Below are 17499 nucleotides of genomic sequence, written 5' to 3'. Positions count from 1 at the left end.
TTGGGTGTAGAGATTACTTAAAAATAGAATATTAGGGGGATCCCTGGGTGGCTCAGCGGTTTAGCACCTACCTTTGACCCAGGGCGTGATCCTGGAATCCCGGGATCAGTCCCGCATCAGGCTCCTGACATGGAGCCTGTTTCTCCCTCTGCCTGTGTCTCTGCCCACCCCCTCCTCTATGTCTATCAAGAATAAATAAATAAATAAATAAAATCCTTAAAAAAAATGTAAAAAACTATTTTAAAAAAAATAGAATCTTAAAAAAAAGAAACAGAAAAAGAAAATCACACACAAAATCAGAAAGAACACACAACCACCACTGTATAGTTAGTGAAGAAGAGAGGACAAAGAATAAGAAATAATGTAAATTCATTAATAAGCCTAACAAAAGAGGCATATGTGATGACATATAATTTGTTTTTATCGGGATCCCTGGGTGGCGCAGCGGTTTAGCGCCTGCCTTTGGCCCAGGGCGCTCGATCCTGGAGACCTGGGATCGAATCCCACATCGGGCTTCCGGTGCATGGAGCCTGCTTCTCCCTCTGCCTGTGTCTCTGCCTCTCTCTCTCTCTCTGTGTGACTATCATAAATAAATTAAAAAAAATTTTTTTTTAAAAATAACAATTTGTTTTTATCATTTTTAAAGATTTTATTTATTTATTTGTTTGAGAAAGAGACAGAGGGGGATACATGGGTAGCTCAGTGGTTGAGCGTCTGCCTTCAGCTTGGGGCGTGATCCCGGAGTTCCGGGATTGAATCCCACATTGGGCTCCCTGCATGGAGCCTGCTTTTCCCTCTGCCTATGTCTCTGCACCTCTCTGTGTGTCTCTCATGAATAAATAAGTAAAAATCTTTAAAAAACAAAAAAGAAAGAGAGAGAGCAGGGGGGGAGGCAAAGGGAAAGAGAGAGAAACGAATAGACTCTCCAGTAGACTCCTCGGTGAGGGCAGAGCCTGACATAGGGCTTGATCCCACAACCCTGAGATCATGACCTGAGCCAAAATCAAGAGTCAGATGCTTAACTGACTAAACCACCCAGGTGCCTCTCCACAGGATTTGTTTTTAAAAGTTTGTGATAAAATAACAGAATTAACATACCTGTTGAGAAAGAAAATATTCTGCTTGTTTTTGGGAGAGAGGCCCACTGCAAGATACCTCTTCTTCTCTGGAAAAAAATAAAACAAAACTACTAAGGAATTACATAACAAGGATGGGTGAACTAGGTGAGGGGGACCAAGGAGCACACCTGTTGTGAGGAGTACCAAGTGTCTTATGAAGTGTTCAATCACTATATTGTACACCTGAAACTGATACGACACTGTATAGTAACTAACTGAAACTAAAATAAAAATTTTAAATGGCAAACAAAAAGGAATTACACAACAGCAAGAATAGTAAGTCAAATAGCTTTATCAAAAAGAGCTCAAAACCTTTACAATTAATTCTCTCCTCTCAGGAATAGAAAAAACATGGGATGCCTGGGTGGCTTAGTGGTTGAGTGAGTCTGCCTTCAGCTCAGGACATGATCCTGGAGACCTGGGATTGAATCCTGCATTGGGCTCCCTGCATGGAGCCTGCTTCTCCCTCTGCCTGTGTCTCTGCCTCTCTCTCTGTGTGTGTCTCTCATGAATAAATAAATAAAAATCTTAAAAAAAAAAAAGGAATAGAAAAAAACATAAATAAAAATTGATATTGAACAACCCGCCAAAGTTCACACAATATCATTGTGGACAGTTATAGACCTAAGTTCTACATAGTGTGATCTTTCCACCATGCACAAATCTCATGGTACCCCTGATATAAAGCTCTGCAGTGGTACCCCCTCAGCTTCCAGGATAAAGTCCACACTGCTTGCAGGACAGGCACAATGCTCCATGAGTGGCCCTAGCTGCTCACTACCTCTCACCTTTGCCTTTTCTTGCTCATCCATGCCCCCGGCCTGAGACCTCCTCACAGACCTCCTATTGAGCCAAGATGCCCCCACTACTTCCTTGGCCTACAGGGCCATTGTCCCACCCAGCTGAACTGCAGTACACCATCCATCATTCAAGACTGACTCAAGTGTCATGTCCTCTGAGAATCTCTCCTGATATCTCTCACTGTAGCTCCCATTGTCTCCCAGAGAGGCTGAGAACAGAACCTATGCATTGCCACACCTGTATGCTTTTACTTGCAATTGGATGCCAAAACCCAGCACCATCCCTAGGACCAAAACAGGTACTCAGGGTTTGGGAAATGAATGAATGAGTGAAGTTTCTAACTCCTTGCTACAGATACAAGTTGTGGTGTACTCAAGAGCAGGAAAAAGTGGCTTCTCCCAAGAAATAATCATTTGCCTAGAAATTTACATCATGCAGAATCAACAAACAAGGAATATAGGGATATAAACCTAGGCTTGAGAAATCTATGCATGCACAACAGAAAAGTCTTATTGTGAGAGCAAAGTAGGAGTAATGCCCTTTTGCCACAAGACGCTGAAGAAATAGGGTTTTTTAAAATTTTATTTATTTATTTATGAGAGACACAGAGAGAGAGAGAGAGGCACAGATACAAAACAAAGGGAGAAGCAGGCTCCACGCAGGGAGCCCAACGTGGGACTTGATCTCGGGTCTCTAGGATCGCACCCTATGCTGCTGAAGGCGGCACTAAACCACTGAGCCACCCGGGCTGCCCAAGAAATGGTTTCTCTATAGGATTATGGTAAGTATAAAAATCAATATTTACTCATCAATAATGCTTTTATAAGCACCCTGCATCTAATGCAGTACTTGTCCAACTTTTATGTAAACGATATGTGAATGGATATTCTGAAGGAAAATTCTTCTGAGGTTACATATTGTGGGGAAAGTCACACACACTCTATCTTACTTGGAGATTCACGATGTATGGGAGAGAAATCCAACAGAAAGAAACTTTATTTACTTTGTTTAATGTACCATTTACCAGGATGCCTGGGTTGCTCAGTGGTTGAGCATCTGCCTTCGGCTCAGGGCATGGTCCCAGGGCCTAGGATCGAGTCCCCCATCTGGCTCCCTGCATGGAGCCTGCTTCTCCTCCCTCTGCCTATGTCTCTGCCTCTCTCATTCTCTGTTCTCTAGTAAATAAATAAATAAAATCTTAAAAAAGAGAATGTACCATTTACCAAACTCATTGAACAAAGAAGAATCCTTTCCTCGTACCTTTCAAGAAGCACTAGTATTCCACAGAAAACACTTTGGGAGATGCTGCTCTAATATTCTCTTGGTTTCATTTCTGATAATTATTACCTAATAATCCCTGGGGCAGTGTATCAGATTCTGCCATCATCAGAGCTGTCAAGAACCAGCCCCAACCCAGGTCTAACAAAGATTGGTGACACAACAGTGACCGGGAGGGAAATGGAAAACAAATTCACCAGCCAAGTTCTCAAATGAAAAACAGTTAAGTATCTGGGCAGTAAGGAGCCCTTTGCTCTTAACATGCGCCATAACCAAGGTAAACCCAAGGCTTGGAATAAGTATGGCTGCACATAAAAAGGCTGGAGATAGGTAAGAATCTGAATGAAACTGGACACACAGTACTGACCCTACTGCCTTTAAAGTCCACAATGGTCAGGGCACCCTGGCCAGCTCAGTCGGTATAGCCTGTGACTCCTACTCTCACAGTTTTAAGTTCGAGCCCCATGTTTGGTGTAGAGATTACTTAAAAATAAATTTTTTTTTTAATAAAATCTTAAAGCCTACAATGCTATTACCAAATGCTTTATTTCCTTAAACCCCATGCCCTGAAAATTGAGGGTAGCTTATAAGGAAAAACACATGACCAATAAGGTTAGTAGAGAAAACCAGAATCATGCAAAATGATTCTAAAAGAAGGGAAATACAGTTCCCATAAATGAAGATCAAATTTGGCTGTGGCCTCTCTGGTGGCAATCGTGGCTGACATGAACCAGCTTGGGAGGAGCAAATAAAAACACCAGGGCCCAAACCATCCTTTACGGACTCCTCCTGCTTCCTCAGGGCCCCAAAATACATGCAGGAAAAAAATAACTTGTGAGAAGCCACAGAGGTATTCAATTTAGGAAAAGGGCCACTCATTTGGGAAAGGGGCTCAAGGTTACCTTGCTTATAAATCCTACTAGTTGCTGAGACAGAAATTTAGACTTACTACTGCTGTAAATCAACGACATCTAAGCTGGGTCCATGAATGGGCTTTAAGAAGTCCATGTACTGGGGTTCCCTGGGTGGCTCAGTGGTTTAGCACCTGCCTTCAGCCCAAGGTGTGATTCTGGAGTCCTGGGATTGAGTCCCACATTCGGCTCCTTGCATGGAGCCTGCTTCTCCTCTCTCTGCCTGTGTCTTTGCCTCTCTTTCTATGTCTCTCATAAATAAACAAATAAAATGTTAAAAAAAAAAAAAAAAGTTGGCAAAGATGTGCATTTCTAATACGGACCCAGTACATGGCATCTGTCAGATTCTCAGAAGTCTGGAGATTACTCTAAGGGGCTTTAATCTACCACTGTAATTGAAAATTTTAAAATATGAGATCAACCAACAGAGGATTGTTGTTGTTTCTGAATACTCGCAATGCATAAAACTCCAGTCTAGGTCCTGGAGGACATACAATGTGTTAATAGGCTTACAAGTCCTGGGGAAGGCTAAGACCAGCCCAGGTGAGAAGATGACAGTAAGTGATAAATGCCAAATGTGAATATGACTCTGCACTGAGAAATGGGGTAATCCCTTGCAAGTTGGGAAGGAGCAGAAAAAATGATAAGGAAGAAGGCATTCCAGGAAAGGAAAACAAAAGATGAGACCCTAGACGGCCTGAGGCAAGGGATCCAAGCTGAGAAACTGAACTAAGGTCAGAGAGGTCAGCGGTGGGGCTCCTGGGTGGTTCAGTCAGTTAAGTGTCTGCCTTCAGCTCAGGTCATGATCTGCGAATGAACCCCTAGTAGGGCTCCCTGCTCAGTGGGGAGCCTGCTACTCCCTCTCCCTCTGCCCCTCCCCCAGCTTATGCTTTCTCTCAAATAAAATTCTGAAAGAAAGAAAGAAAGAAAGAAAGAAAGAAAGAAAGAAAGAAAGAAAGAAAGAAAGAAAGAGAAAGAAAGAAGAAAGAGAAGGAAGAAGGAAGGAAGGATAGAAGGAAGGGGGAAGGAAGGAAGGAAGGAAGGAAGGAAGGAAGGAAGAAAGAAGGAAAGAAAGAAATAAAGGAAGAAAGACAAGACAAGAAAGAATGAAAGAAAAAAGACAAAGAGAAAGAAAAAGAAAAAGAAAAAGAAAAAGAAAAGAAAGAAAGAAAGAGAAAGAGTCAACTATGGAAGGTCTTGAACACCTAGTGGGGAGACTGTGGAATCCTTGGAGGTTTCTGAGCAGAGTATTGACAGAAGTAGGGGAGACGAGGGACTGGGGCAGGAACAGTTACCAGACATCCGAGGAGGAAGCAAGGACACCACCCTTCTGAAGGATGTGACCAGAGGGCGTGAAGCAGCCCCTCTCCCGAAGCCACAATGTTTTGTCTGTGCCTCCAACATGGCGGCTTGTCCCGTCGTGGAAGCTGTGTGTGTGCCGTGCGTTCTGGCATTTCCTCCCGGCTCCTTCATCACCTGGCTCCCTCTCCACCTGGCCCCTCTCCAGCCAAAACCTCAGTCCCTCTACCCCTGGGTCCCATTTCCTTTCAACGGCACAGACTTACTCTGAAACTACATTACTTACCAACGGCCTCTCTCTTATCTGACCCTCCCCACAAGACTCCAGGAGGACAGGGCCTCCTCCTCTTGGCTGACAACACAGCACTGAAACATGGTGCCGGGTACACAGGAAGCACTTGGTAAGTATTTGTTGAATAAATTCAGGAATTTGGGAGATTTATATTAAATCACTGGCAAGTGAAGAATTACCAGAGAATTTCTACTTCTGTTAGGTCCTTTTATTTTTTTATTTTTTAAACTTTTATTTATTTATGATAGTCACACAGAGAGAGAGAGAGAGAGAGAGAGGCAGAGACACAGGCAGAGGGAGAAACAGGCTCCATGCACCAGGGAGCCCGACATGGGATTCGATCCCGGGTCTCCAAGATCGCGCCCTGGGCCAAAGGCAGGCGCCAAACCGCTGCGCCACCCAGGGATCCCTGTTAGGTCCTTTTAGAAGCACAGGGAAGCTGTAATTACAGGCGGCTTGCAGACCAGTAGCTTCCACTGTAGACTCACATAGGCAAATCCTATCAGCCTGCTCCTGACTGCAGGCACTTGGCAACTGCCAGCAAACAAAGCAGAGGCTCAATTTCAGTGTGCCCTCTCTTCTGTGATTGGACTTTTTTAAAATGATAAACATTTGTTGCCTGAATATTTCTTCCCTCCCTTCTAAATTAACATTCAAGGGGAAATGATCTCCTGGATCACACCCTGGGCTGCAGGTGGCGCTAAGCCGCTGCGCCACCAGGGCTGCCTCCCTCCTTTCTAATTTTAATACAAATGTCTAGGACAAGAAAAATAACTTTCATGAAGAAAAGAGACCTGAAAACATTCCAAGAACTTAAAAAAAAAAAAGAAAAAACATAAAGAAAGGAAGAATAAAAGGGCTAAATTGTGAAACTTTTCATAATGCAATAAAATATTAGAAAAGATCACCAAAAAATGAAATTTTTCTCTTTAACAAAGAAATAAATGTAAATATATTTTTAATTGAAATATATTCTATAAAATAAAAAGAAATCTTATTACAAGAAAGGTTATTTCTTTGTAGACAAAAAATTGTAATACTTAATTAGAAAAATATTTAAATAGTATATCTCAAAACAAATAATATATCTCCTTAATTTCAATGACAAAATTCAGTTACTGTATGTACACTATTTTCTAAAACTATACACCTTTTTTTATCCAGAAATGTCATTTACTGGAAAATTATGAATGAAATATTACATTGAGGGCAGCCCCAGTGGCTCAGCAGTTTAGCACCTCCTTCAGCCTGGAGTGTGATCCTGGAGACCTGGGATTGAGTCCTGCGTTGGGCTCCCTGGATGGAGCCTGCTTCTCCCTCTGCGTGTGTCTCTGCCTCTCTCTCTGTGTGTGCCTCTCATGAATAAATAAATAAAATCTTAAAAAAAAAGAAAAGTTTGAAATATTACATTGATATACATTTTTTAACCATTGCAGAGCATTCTGCTGCTATACATTGTAGGTGGGAAAACATTCCAGTTTTATCTTTGAAGATATAAAATTGTAATGTATATATGTGATTTGATTCTCAGTTCTTATGGTATCAAATTCTTCACCTCTACTTTTTTTTTTTTTAAGATTTTATTTATTTATTCATGAGACCAACAGAGTGAGAGAGGCAGAGACACATAGGCAGAGGGAGGAGAAGAAAGCTCCATGCAAGGAGCCTGATGCAGGATTCGATCCCAGGACCCTCAGGATCCTGAGCCAAAGGCAGACGCTCAACCACTGAACCACCCAGATGTCCCTCCACCCCAACTTTTTATAAAAGTTTTATGCACAAAATTCACTGCAGACCTTTTTTTCCCTTTTGTTCTTGTTTTGTTTTGTTTTAGTATAGTGCATACAATGTGACATTACAACATAGTCATTTGGCCTGAAACTATATACCTTCATGATAAATATACTGGGTCACACACAGATGAGCTCTTAGAACAGGATAAAAATAAAATGATGCAGTTAGACCTAATTACATCAGATTAATTTAGGAGAAAGTCAAACCAAAATAAGTCTGAATTTTAGCATTTCACAAGAAGTGATATTCTGCTACTTGAAGTATATCAAGTAGCCAGAGCAAAGACCACCCTGTAGCCCAGAAGCACTCCTTAGAAGGCTGAGCCAATAGAGAAAGTAGAGAACAAGAACAGCCAGTATTTGTTGGATATTTACTACATGCCAGGCACAGCTCTGTTCATTTTAGTGGATCTCATGTTTAATCCTCACAATGACCCCCTGAGGAAGTGATATGATGCCTCATTTTGCAAATCAGGACACTGAAGCACAGAGAGGGTAACTGGCCAAGAGTCTCACAGGGAGTAAGTAGAGGAGCCAGAACCCAAAGCCAGGAGTCTGTCACCAGAGCCAGACTTAAACCCACACTGTGCCACCTCTCCACCAGATGAGAGGCATCTATAAGCAATTCTGAGTAAGTGAGGTTTTGGAAGCATTTAATGATACTATAATCTCATGCACCCAGCATGTGCCAAACAAATCTTGTAACCAAAGGCCACTCTCAGGAACTATCCATACCCCCGAGGTGGTTTAGCCAGCCTCCTTAGCAGGTGAGGCTGATAAAACTCTGAGCACACTGCAGCATAATGATCTGTGATGTCAGTCTTCCTTGCCACACTGTGGGCCCTTGAGGTCAGGGAATATGGAATATACTATCCATGTGTACACACATGTGTGTGTTTTTCCCTCAGAGTAGCAATGTTTATTTGGGAAGTGATCCCAGGTAACAGTTAAGGTGAGGGGAATTGAGATAGCTAAGTGAAGTCAATAAAAACTGCTTTATGTCCAGGACCACTCACCAGTATGGGTGACAGGCTGCCTATGTTGATTCTCTGCATTCATTTATTCATCCAGCACATATTCACAGACATTCTAGGAGGCAGGCACTAAACTAAGCCCTGGTAAAAATGCAATGAAGCAAGATGGAGAAGGGTCTTAGATCCAAAGGGGTGCCAAGGCAGAAGACATAGATACAAAGGACTAAGCAATAAACATAACAAGTTACTTAATGAGGAGAGTCATGAAGGAACTAAAGAAGCCAGAAGTATTTGGAACGGTGGTTACTTCAGATATGTGGTCACAGAAGGCCTGTGTGATGACACTAGAGCTGAAATCAGAAGCCCACAGCAGTGTGGAGTACTCATGAAGCTGAAACCAAGCCCGAGCAGCTGGACTGCTGAGAGTTAAGCAGAGAGCAAGGAGCAAGAGGTAGAGAAGATGATGGGGCCAGATCACACAGGCATGGAGGCCATGAAAAGCTTGGATTTGGGTCTAAACTCCAAGAACAGTAGTCACTGAGGGTTTGGGGCAGAAGGGTGCCATGGTATGATTTACGCTCATGAGGTTTCCCTTGGATGCTACATGAAAAACAGATTGCAGGGAAACATGAGTGAAGGCAAAGAGGCCAACAAGGAGGCTATAGAAGTAGAGATTTGATGCTGGGGCTGCAGGGGCAGCTGTAGTGATACAGACAAGTGAACTAAGTCCAGACTATTGTGGAAGAACAACTAGGCTGCCGGGAGAAACCAAGGACACTCCTAAGTTTTGAGCTTGAACAACTAGGTGAACAGGGGCACCATGTCCCCCACTGCTTAAACTTTAATAGGCACACCATACATTTTCACTGAATGAATCAACTGTGACATAAGGAACACTACTGGTCAGGGTCCCAGCAGGAAACAAATGGCGTATTTAAATGGTGGGATTTGGAAGGAGCTTGTGAAACTAGGGGCAGGAGACAGAGAAGCCATAAGGAACAATACAGTCCCCAGGACTGGTAACCATGGGGTACCTTACACCCCAGGCCTGGGACATTGTCCTAGTTCCCAGACCCCAGAAGAATGCAGAGAGGACCAGGTCACAGAAGCTGTGACCCAACAGCCAGTCCACCATGACCCTGAAGGAAGGGAGCCAGCAGATCACAGCCTGACCCCACTCTTCTTAGCCCTTAGTGCCTCCCCATCAGGAATCAGAAGGCAGGGAGCCCAGTGATACAGCCCATATGGGTCAACTTCTTAGATCTGAAGGGGCAAAATCATAGCAGGCAGCACATGAATTCTGAATGAGGATTTACTGTGCCTATAATTATATTATTTCACAGGAAAGGGATGCCTATTGGAAAAACCCAAGTTACCTTATAGATACATCAAGTTCTTCTTTTTCCATTTTTCTTTCACTCTCCTCTCTATTGGTCAGTTCCATATCAGCATCCTCCACTGTCTTTTTCTCACCATTCTGGAAGTACTGTTGAAGTGCGGTGTACAGCTTAAACACTTGACTGAAAGAAAGCTTACTGTAGGCCAAGATCATGTGGCGCAGAAACAAACCTACAGTACAGACAAACACAGGTGAAGCATTAACTGAAATCCAGGCTACACAAAGTGGAAACTATTTCTTGCAATTCTTCCTTCAAAAGAATCAAAAAGAAGACACTTGCAGTTGCTATTCCCTCCACCTAGAATGTTCTTCCCCCATCTTTTACAAAACTAATTTCCTCTTCTTATTCAGGGTTCAGTCCTCACCTCACCCTCTACCCCCTACACTCCATCATCTTTACCCATCCAATATGTTTTTTTCGTGGCTGATGGAACTATCTGAAATTATTTCATTTATTTGTTTACTTTTTACCATCTGGCCCCACCCTACCAGTATGTGATCTCCATAAGAAGGTCCCTGTCTATCTTTTAAGTCCAGAGCCTGGCACACAGGAGATCAATATAATAGCTGATGCTGAATAACATAAAAACTACCACGCAAAAAAGCCAAATGGATGGAGCATGGATAGAAAGCTAATAGACAAGCCTCAAGAAATTTCATGTATGCCCTCATTTTATAAGCTATAGCAATAATATATTCTTACTTACCTCTTTTCATAAAAGTTTAGTTGGCGACCCTGACTTACTGTCGTACAATGCAGACAAGGAATCCAGAGAACTGTGAAAAAGAGCTCTGAAACCCTAAATGCCCCCAGGACCAGAGCTAATAATTGGACTATTATAGACAAAACAGAAGATGATTTTCCACAAGACAGTCACTTAAACATAGGACAAAATGGCAAGGCAATAAATATAAATTAAAACATGTCCAACACCCCATTGTGTTTGTTCAGATATGGCAGAGTAATGATACATGTGATTAAGCAAGCTGCTCATTTCAATGAAAACATTTTCTGCTCTCCTTAGAAGAGCTTCATACCTACTACACTCGTTTTGTGAACCTCTGGTTCAGTTCCAGAAAAAGAATCTGAAAGGTCATCAAAAAATTGTTCCATATCCTTCAATTCGCCTTCAGCCATCAGTTTGATTCTGAATGAGAAAATTGAGGTGCGTATTTTAGGAAGTCCCTCTGAACATCTTCTCATGTTTCATATTCCACAATTATCTCCAATAAATCTATTTTAAGAGCAATTCAGAAATTCATAAAAATGGTGACACATAAAACAAACTTGACAATCCAGAATGTCACTCTCTTTATTCTAAAAAGCGTCACTGCTCGTGTATCCTTGATCATAAAATTTGTCAAAGTAGCACATCAACCAGCAAAAATGAAATGCTTTGCAACGACTAAGAAGAACAAGGTAGATCCATATAGAAAAATAAAATTTGAAACAGGGCAGCCTGGGTGGCTCAGTGGTTTAGCGCCACCTTTAGCCCAGGGCCTGATCCTGGAGACCAGAGATGAGTCCGGGTCAGGCTCCCTGCATGGAGCCTGCTTCTCCCTCTGCCTGTGTCTCTGCCTCTCTCTCTGTCTCTCATGAATAAATAAATAAAATCTTTAAAAAAAAAATTGAAACAGAATGTTTAATGTTAACCATTTTTCAAAAAAAAAGTACAGTACATAGAAAAACAAGGGAGAGTAACAAAGATATATTTTTAGAGAACTCATTACCATGTACATTTTTCTAATTTTCATCTACATAAACATATTTTCACATATCCAGAAGGAAAGGAAGCTTACCTGATCTGTACTGAATTTGCCAGCTGGGGACAAGATTCTTCAATTAACTTGTACAGTTTAGACAGTGTAATATCTGGGCCCTGGGTAAAGAAGACAAGGAGGGCATAGATAAATTTTAAGGAGCTGGAGAATGATATACTGTAAACACGAATTCATTTATCAACCCCTCTGCTTTAACAATCATTCCAAATGTGAAATCTCAAATCAGGAAAACAACTATCTAAAACGCTAAAGGAAAGGAAAAATAAATAAATAAAACGCTAAAGGAATACTTCAAATCTGCAAACCATTCTTGGTTAGCTGGGGCAAAGGTTTAAAAATGGAAACAAAGCATAGACTGTATTCTGAGGACCTGGAGTTCCTTTTTATTATTTTGTAATCATGGCAAAGCTAGTTTCCTTTATCAATAAAACGTAGACAATCATAACCATCTCCCTTGTTTATGACAAAGAAAGAGTAAGAAAAGGCAACGTGCTTTGTAGACTGGAAAGCATTATTCAAACACAGGAATCCTATTTTTTCACAATCTCATTTGATCCTTCCCAAAACCTTGTAAAGTAGGCAGATATACTATATGCCCAAGTCCGTAAAAGGTACCAGCAAAGACAGAGTATGCAACCTTGGCTGTCAAGATTATACAATCCAATTGAGGTTTAAAACTAAACACTGGATCTTTTTTAGAGAGTAAGTTGATACTATATATGCCAATTTTAGATGTGGAAAGCAATTCAATTCTGGGGAAGGTATATTTGGCATGCATTGTTTGAAATGATGAAAAACTGAAAAGAATCTAGAAGCCCATCAATAGTTATCTATAACTTATAATATGTTGTAAATTTACTTAATATTAGGAGTTGTTTATATTTAATATGAGTTGTTTCTTTTCTTATTGTGGAATATAATGCAGCTGTTAAAAAAGAATGAAGTGGCTCTATTCAAATGTGCTGACGTGGAAAGATCTCCAAGACTGGTTAAGTGAAAGGAGCAAGCTGTAGAATAGAATTTTATTTACTTAAAAAAATTTTTTTTAACTTAAGCAAAATTATGGGGCGCCTGTGACTAGGTGGTTGAGCATCTGCCTTTGGCTCAGGTCGTGAATCCAGGGTCCTGGGATCGAGTCCCACATCAGGCTCCCCAGAGGGAGCCAGATTCTCCCTCTGCCTGTGTCTCTGCTTCTCTCTGTGTCTCTCATGAATAAATAAAACTTTTAAAAAGATAAAAATAAAAAATAAATTTAAGCAAAATTAAATAAAAAGGATACATACCTATCCTTACATTCATATGCATCTACCTATTTATATACACATGGATTTCGCAAAAGGTCTAGAAAGATCTGTTCTGACCTGTGACTCCACAAATAGTTGAATGAATAAACATAACAGTGATAATCTCTGAGAGGGGAAAAGGGTTGGATGACATGTAGAACCATAACTCCATCAATTTTAGTATCAGCTGAAGTTTTTACAATGATCTTTGTATATTAGTTGAGTAATTAAAAATTAACTAGTTTTTTTAAAAATTAACTAATGTGTAAAGCCGAACCTTAAACAAAGGAATTGGAAGTCTGACGGGAATGTTTCTAGATCACATAGTATTTAGCCAAAGAACCACAAAGGAGAATTTCAGACAGAAAAAAAAAAAAAAACACACGAGCAAAGACAGAAAGATGTGTGAGTTAAACACGAGTACTATTTTGTTTCTTTTCTCTAGTACCAAATCTTTCAGTATTATGACTTTTATTTCAATAATGGACTAGGAAAATACACTTATAATAATAGTAATGCATCTAAGACTGGGAGCTACAAGTAAAGACCCCATTACTTATATTCAACCAACCAGGCAAGCCACTTAATCTCTGTGTTCTCAGTATTCTTTCTCTCCCCCAATTAATATGGGTGATATATATATATATATATGTATATATATATTTAAATATTTTGTGGGATTTTTTAAAATTTATTTATTCATGAGAGACACACAGAGAGAGAGGTAGAGAGAGAAGCAGGCTCCATGCAGGGAGCCCGATGTGGGACTCGATCCCGGGACTCCAGGATCACACACTGAGCCAAAGGCAGACGCTCAACCACTGAGCCACCCAGGCGTCCCTGGGTGATATATTTTTAAAAAGCTGTTTAGGTGCACCTGGGTGGCTCAGTCAGTAGCAGACTCCTGGTTTCAGGTCATGATCTTAAGGTCTTGAGCTTAATCTCCTTCTGCCCCTCCCCCTGCTCAACATGCTCTCTCTCCCTCTCTCTCAAATAAATAAATCTTTAAAAAAAAAAAAAAAGAAGAAGAAGAAGGAAAGAAAGAAAAGAAAAAAGTCCCTGGGCCATCTGGGTGGTTCAGTAGGTTCAGCATCTGTCTTGGGCTTGGGTCATGATCCTGGGTCCTGGGATAGCGCCCTGCATGGGGCTCTCTGCTCAGTGGGGAACCGGTTTCTTCCTCTCGCTCTCCTTTGCTCTTTCTCTCTCTCAAATAAATAATAAAATCATTTTTTAAAAAGCCGTTTATCAAGCATATTGATAATGTGGGGGCCCAGGACCTTAGATCTTTGTTTCTGCCACCGCTGCTCATCCTGCAAGTTCCAGCTTAACTCTCCTCTTCCTCTGAGTCCTCCCCATTCACCTAAATACACGCATCTGTCACAAAAGGGTATGTCCCATATCACTTACTCCACACTTTTATTTACGGCACTCTACTAAGCTTTGGGGATTCAAGAGTGAACAAAAGTAGGATAAAACACTGCCCTCATAGTAGCTTAGAAGAGGAGAGACATGAGTCATAAAATCACACAAATGAACGAGAAAAACCACAACAAATATAAAAGAAGATATATGCTCTATGAGACCCCATTCAAATGACAATAGCTAACACTGAGCACTTTACTATGTGCCACAAACTGTGACATGCTTTCCATGGATCTTCTTTTTTTTTTTTAAGATTTTTATTTATTCATGAGAGACACAGGCAGAGACGTAGGCAGAGGGAGAAGTAGGCTCCCTGTGGGGACCCTGATGCGGAACTCGGTCCCAGGACCTCACGATCTGAGCTGAAGGCAGATGTCAACCACTGAGCCACCCAGGTGCCCTGGTCTTCTAATTTAATACAGCCATCCTACAACACAGTTTCTATTACTGTCCCCATTTTACAGAGAGAAAACAGAGACCCAAGTAGGTTATGGAACTTGCCCCAGTCACACAGCTAGTAACTGCTGAAGCTATCACCTGAGTCTGCGAAATGAAAGGAGACACGTTACGTGCTTAGCAAACAGTAAGTGTTCAAGGTTGGCTGTCAGTTTTAGATCATTACCATTACTTATTCTGGTCCTCTGGGAGCCTCCCCGATTCACCTGACTCCAACGCTCAGGACTGGTGTAGCCCCTTTTCTACAGAAGACAGGAGTGAAGGAGTTGCCTGGGTGGCTCAGTGGCTGAGCATCTGCCTTTGGCTCAGGTCGTGGTCCCAAGGTCCTGGGATCAAGTCCCATTTTAACTGTTTCTTCCTGCGGGGAGCCTGCTTCTTCCTCTGCCTACGTTTCTGCCTCTGTGTGTGTGTGTGTTAAGTAAATTAATACTTTAAAAAAAAAAAGATAGGTATCCCTGGGTGGCTCAGCGGTTTAGTGCCTGCCTTTAGCCTAGGGCGTGATGCCTGGAGACCCGGAATCAAATCCTGCATCAGGCTCCCTGCATGGAGTCTGCTTCTCCCTCTGCCTGTGTCTCTGCTTCTCTCTCTGTGTGTGTCTATCATGAATAAATAAATAAAAGCTTTATTTTTTTAATAAAAGCTTTAAAAAAAAAAAGATGGGTGGATCTTAGAAAAGAATTCCTCCCCCCATCACTTAGCTAAATAAATGCTAGAGCCAAACAGGAACCTGCAAAAAATGCATGGAAATCACCTGCCAGACGGATGGTAAGTACTCATTGTGAGCAGGTGGTATTGACTCCTTTTTTTTTTTTTTTTTTTTGAGGACCTCCAGGGCTTAAAGAGTATCCGAGAAACACTCGTGCCGCCGGCACGGAGCATGTGCTCAGGAGAGGCATGCTGGATGAGCGGGAGCCGATGGGGGCCGCTCACCTGCAACAGCGGCAGGAGCAGCTGGTTGAGCCTCCGCCGCTCCATGAGGCTGACGGCGCCCTCGCCCGTACGGCCCATCTCGTTCAGCAGCACCAGCACCGCGATCTTATACGGCGTCACCCAGTCCTTGATGCCGAACACGTTGGCGTGCACGACCCCATTGGTCATCATGGGGTTGAAGTAGAGGCTCTCGTGGACGCTGGCCATGGCGCCCCCGGACTAAGTCAGAAGCCCGCCAGCTACCGGGATTCCTAGGCCTCCGCTCACCCTCGCTGTAGCCCAGGAAACGGGTAATCCTTGTTCGCGGTGAGCCGTCGGCCAATCAGAGAAGCCAGACCAGAGCACATGGGAAGGCTACAGCCAATCAGAATGTCCGGGGGTGCTGTGCAGGGCGGGGCAAAGACGGTGCACTTAAAGACGGAGTCCCCTACAGAAACTCCAGCGGAACAACTAGGTTCCCGGGAGACTTGGGGTCGGACTGTAGAAGGGAGATAGATGATGGATGCTCGGGGGCCTGGGGCTGAATGGCTCAGGTTGGGGTGGGTGGAGGACCTGCCCATCTGTTTAATTAAAAACAGTTAAAATTGAATTTTGAAACAATTCTGTTTAAAAGCAGCAGAATTCGGGGCAGCCCAGGTGGCTCAGCGGTTTAGCGCCGCCTTGAGTCCAGGGCCTGATCCTGGGGTCCCGGTATCGAGTCCCAGGTCAGGCTCCCTGCATGGAGCCTGCTTCTCCCTCTGCCTGTGTCTCCACCTCTCTCTCTCTCGCTGTGAGATTCTCATGAATGAATAAATAAATGAAATCTTAAAAAGAAGAAGAAGAAGGAGAAAAAGAAAAGAAGAAGAAGAAGAAGAAAATTTACACGAAGAAGAAAATTTACACCTTTAAAATTCGTATTTGAGCTTCCTTTCTGCTGTAAGCTCGAGTGGCTGCGGTCGAGATGGGCAAGTTCATGAAACCCCGGAAGGTGGTGCTGGTCCTGGCCGGAAGCTACTCCGACAAAAGCGATCATCCTGAAGAACAGTGATGAGGGCACCTCAGACCGTCCCTACAGCCATGCTCTGGTGGCCGGAATTGACCGCTATCCCTGAAAAGTGACAGCTGCCATGGGCAAGAAGAAAAATCACCAAGAGGTCAAAGATCAAGTCTTTTGTGAAGGATGTGGAGAAAGGGGAACACTCCTGCACTGTTGGTGGGAATGTGAGCTGGTGCAGCCACTCTGGAAAACTGTGTGGAGGTTCCTCAAAGAGTTAAGAATAGACCTGCCCTACGACCCAGCAGTTGCACTGATGGGGATTTACCCCAAAGATACAGATGCAATGAAACGCCGGGACACCTGCACCCCGATGTTTCTAACAGCAATGTCCACAATAGCCAAACTGTGGAAGGAGCCTCGGTGTCCATCGAAAGATGAATGGATAAAGAAGATGTGGTCTATGTATACAATGGAATATTCCTCAGCCATTAGAAACGACAAATACCCACCATTTGCTTCGACGTGGGTGGAACTGGAGGGTATTATGCTGAGTGAAGTAAGTCAGAGAAGGACAAACATTATATGGTCTCATTCATTTGGGGAATATAAAAATAGTGAAAGGGATTATAGGGGAAAGGAGAGAAAATGAGTGGGAAAAATCAGAGAGGGTGACAGGACATGAGAGACTCCTAACTCTGGGAAACGAACAAGGGGTGGTGGAAGGGGAGGGAGGTGGGGGGGTTGGGGGAGTGACTGGGTGACGGGCACTGAGGAGGGCACTTGAC

General features: G+C 42.7%; 1 protein-coding gene and 1 long non-coding RNA gene across 3 annotated transcripts in view; one reads left to right on the top strand and one right to left on the bottom strand.

Annotated features, from left to right (window-relative positions):
* The window catches only part of ANAPC5 (anaphase promoting complex subunit 5), a 44057-nt gene extending 28112 nt beyond the window's left edge, over positions 1 to 15945 (bottom strand). The window contains exons 1-5 of one of the 2 annotated variants that reach the window (XM_038575015.1): positions 15739 to 15945; positions 11666 to 11745; positions 10904 to 11013; positions 9843 to 10035; positions 1099 to 1165 (exon numbers count right to left, since the gene is read on the bottom strand). In XM_038575015.1, coding sequence (XP_038430943.1) covers positions 1099 to 1165; positions 9843 to 10035; positions 10904 to 11013; positions 11666 to 11745; positions 15739 to 15945 — 657 coding nt within the window. The remainder of the gene's footprint in view (positions 1 to 1098; positions 1166 to 9842; positions 10036 to 10903; positions 11014 to 11665; positions 11746 to 15738) is intronic. The other variant, XM_038575016.1, reaches the window with a different exon arrangement.
* LOC119866147 lies at positions 8779 to 16488 on the top strand. Its single transcript, XR_005379146.1, has 3 exons — positions 8779 to 8917; positions 14817 to 14935; positions 15632 to 16488. It is a non-coding gene; the product is annotated as an uncharacterized LOC119866147 (long non-coding RNA).
* The last annotated feature ends 1011 nt before the right edge of the window (positions 16489 to 17499 follow it).

This window comes from Canis lupus, chromosome 26, assembly GCF_011100685.1.
Source record: "Canis lupus familiaris isolate Mischka breed German Shepherd chromosome 26, alternate assembly UU_Cfam_GSD_1.0, whole genome shotgun sequence".
NCBI classification, from domain to species: domain Eukaryota; kingdom Metazoa; phylum Chordata; class Mammalia; order Carnivora; family Canidae; genus Canis; species Canis lupus.
This window is presented reverse-complemented; position numbering and strand designations above follow the sequence as displayed.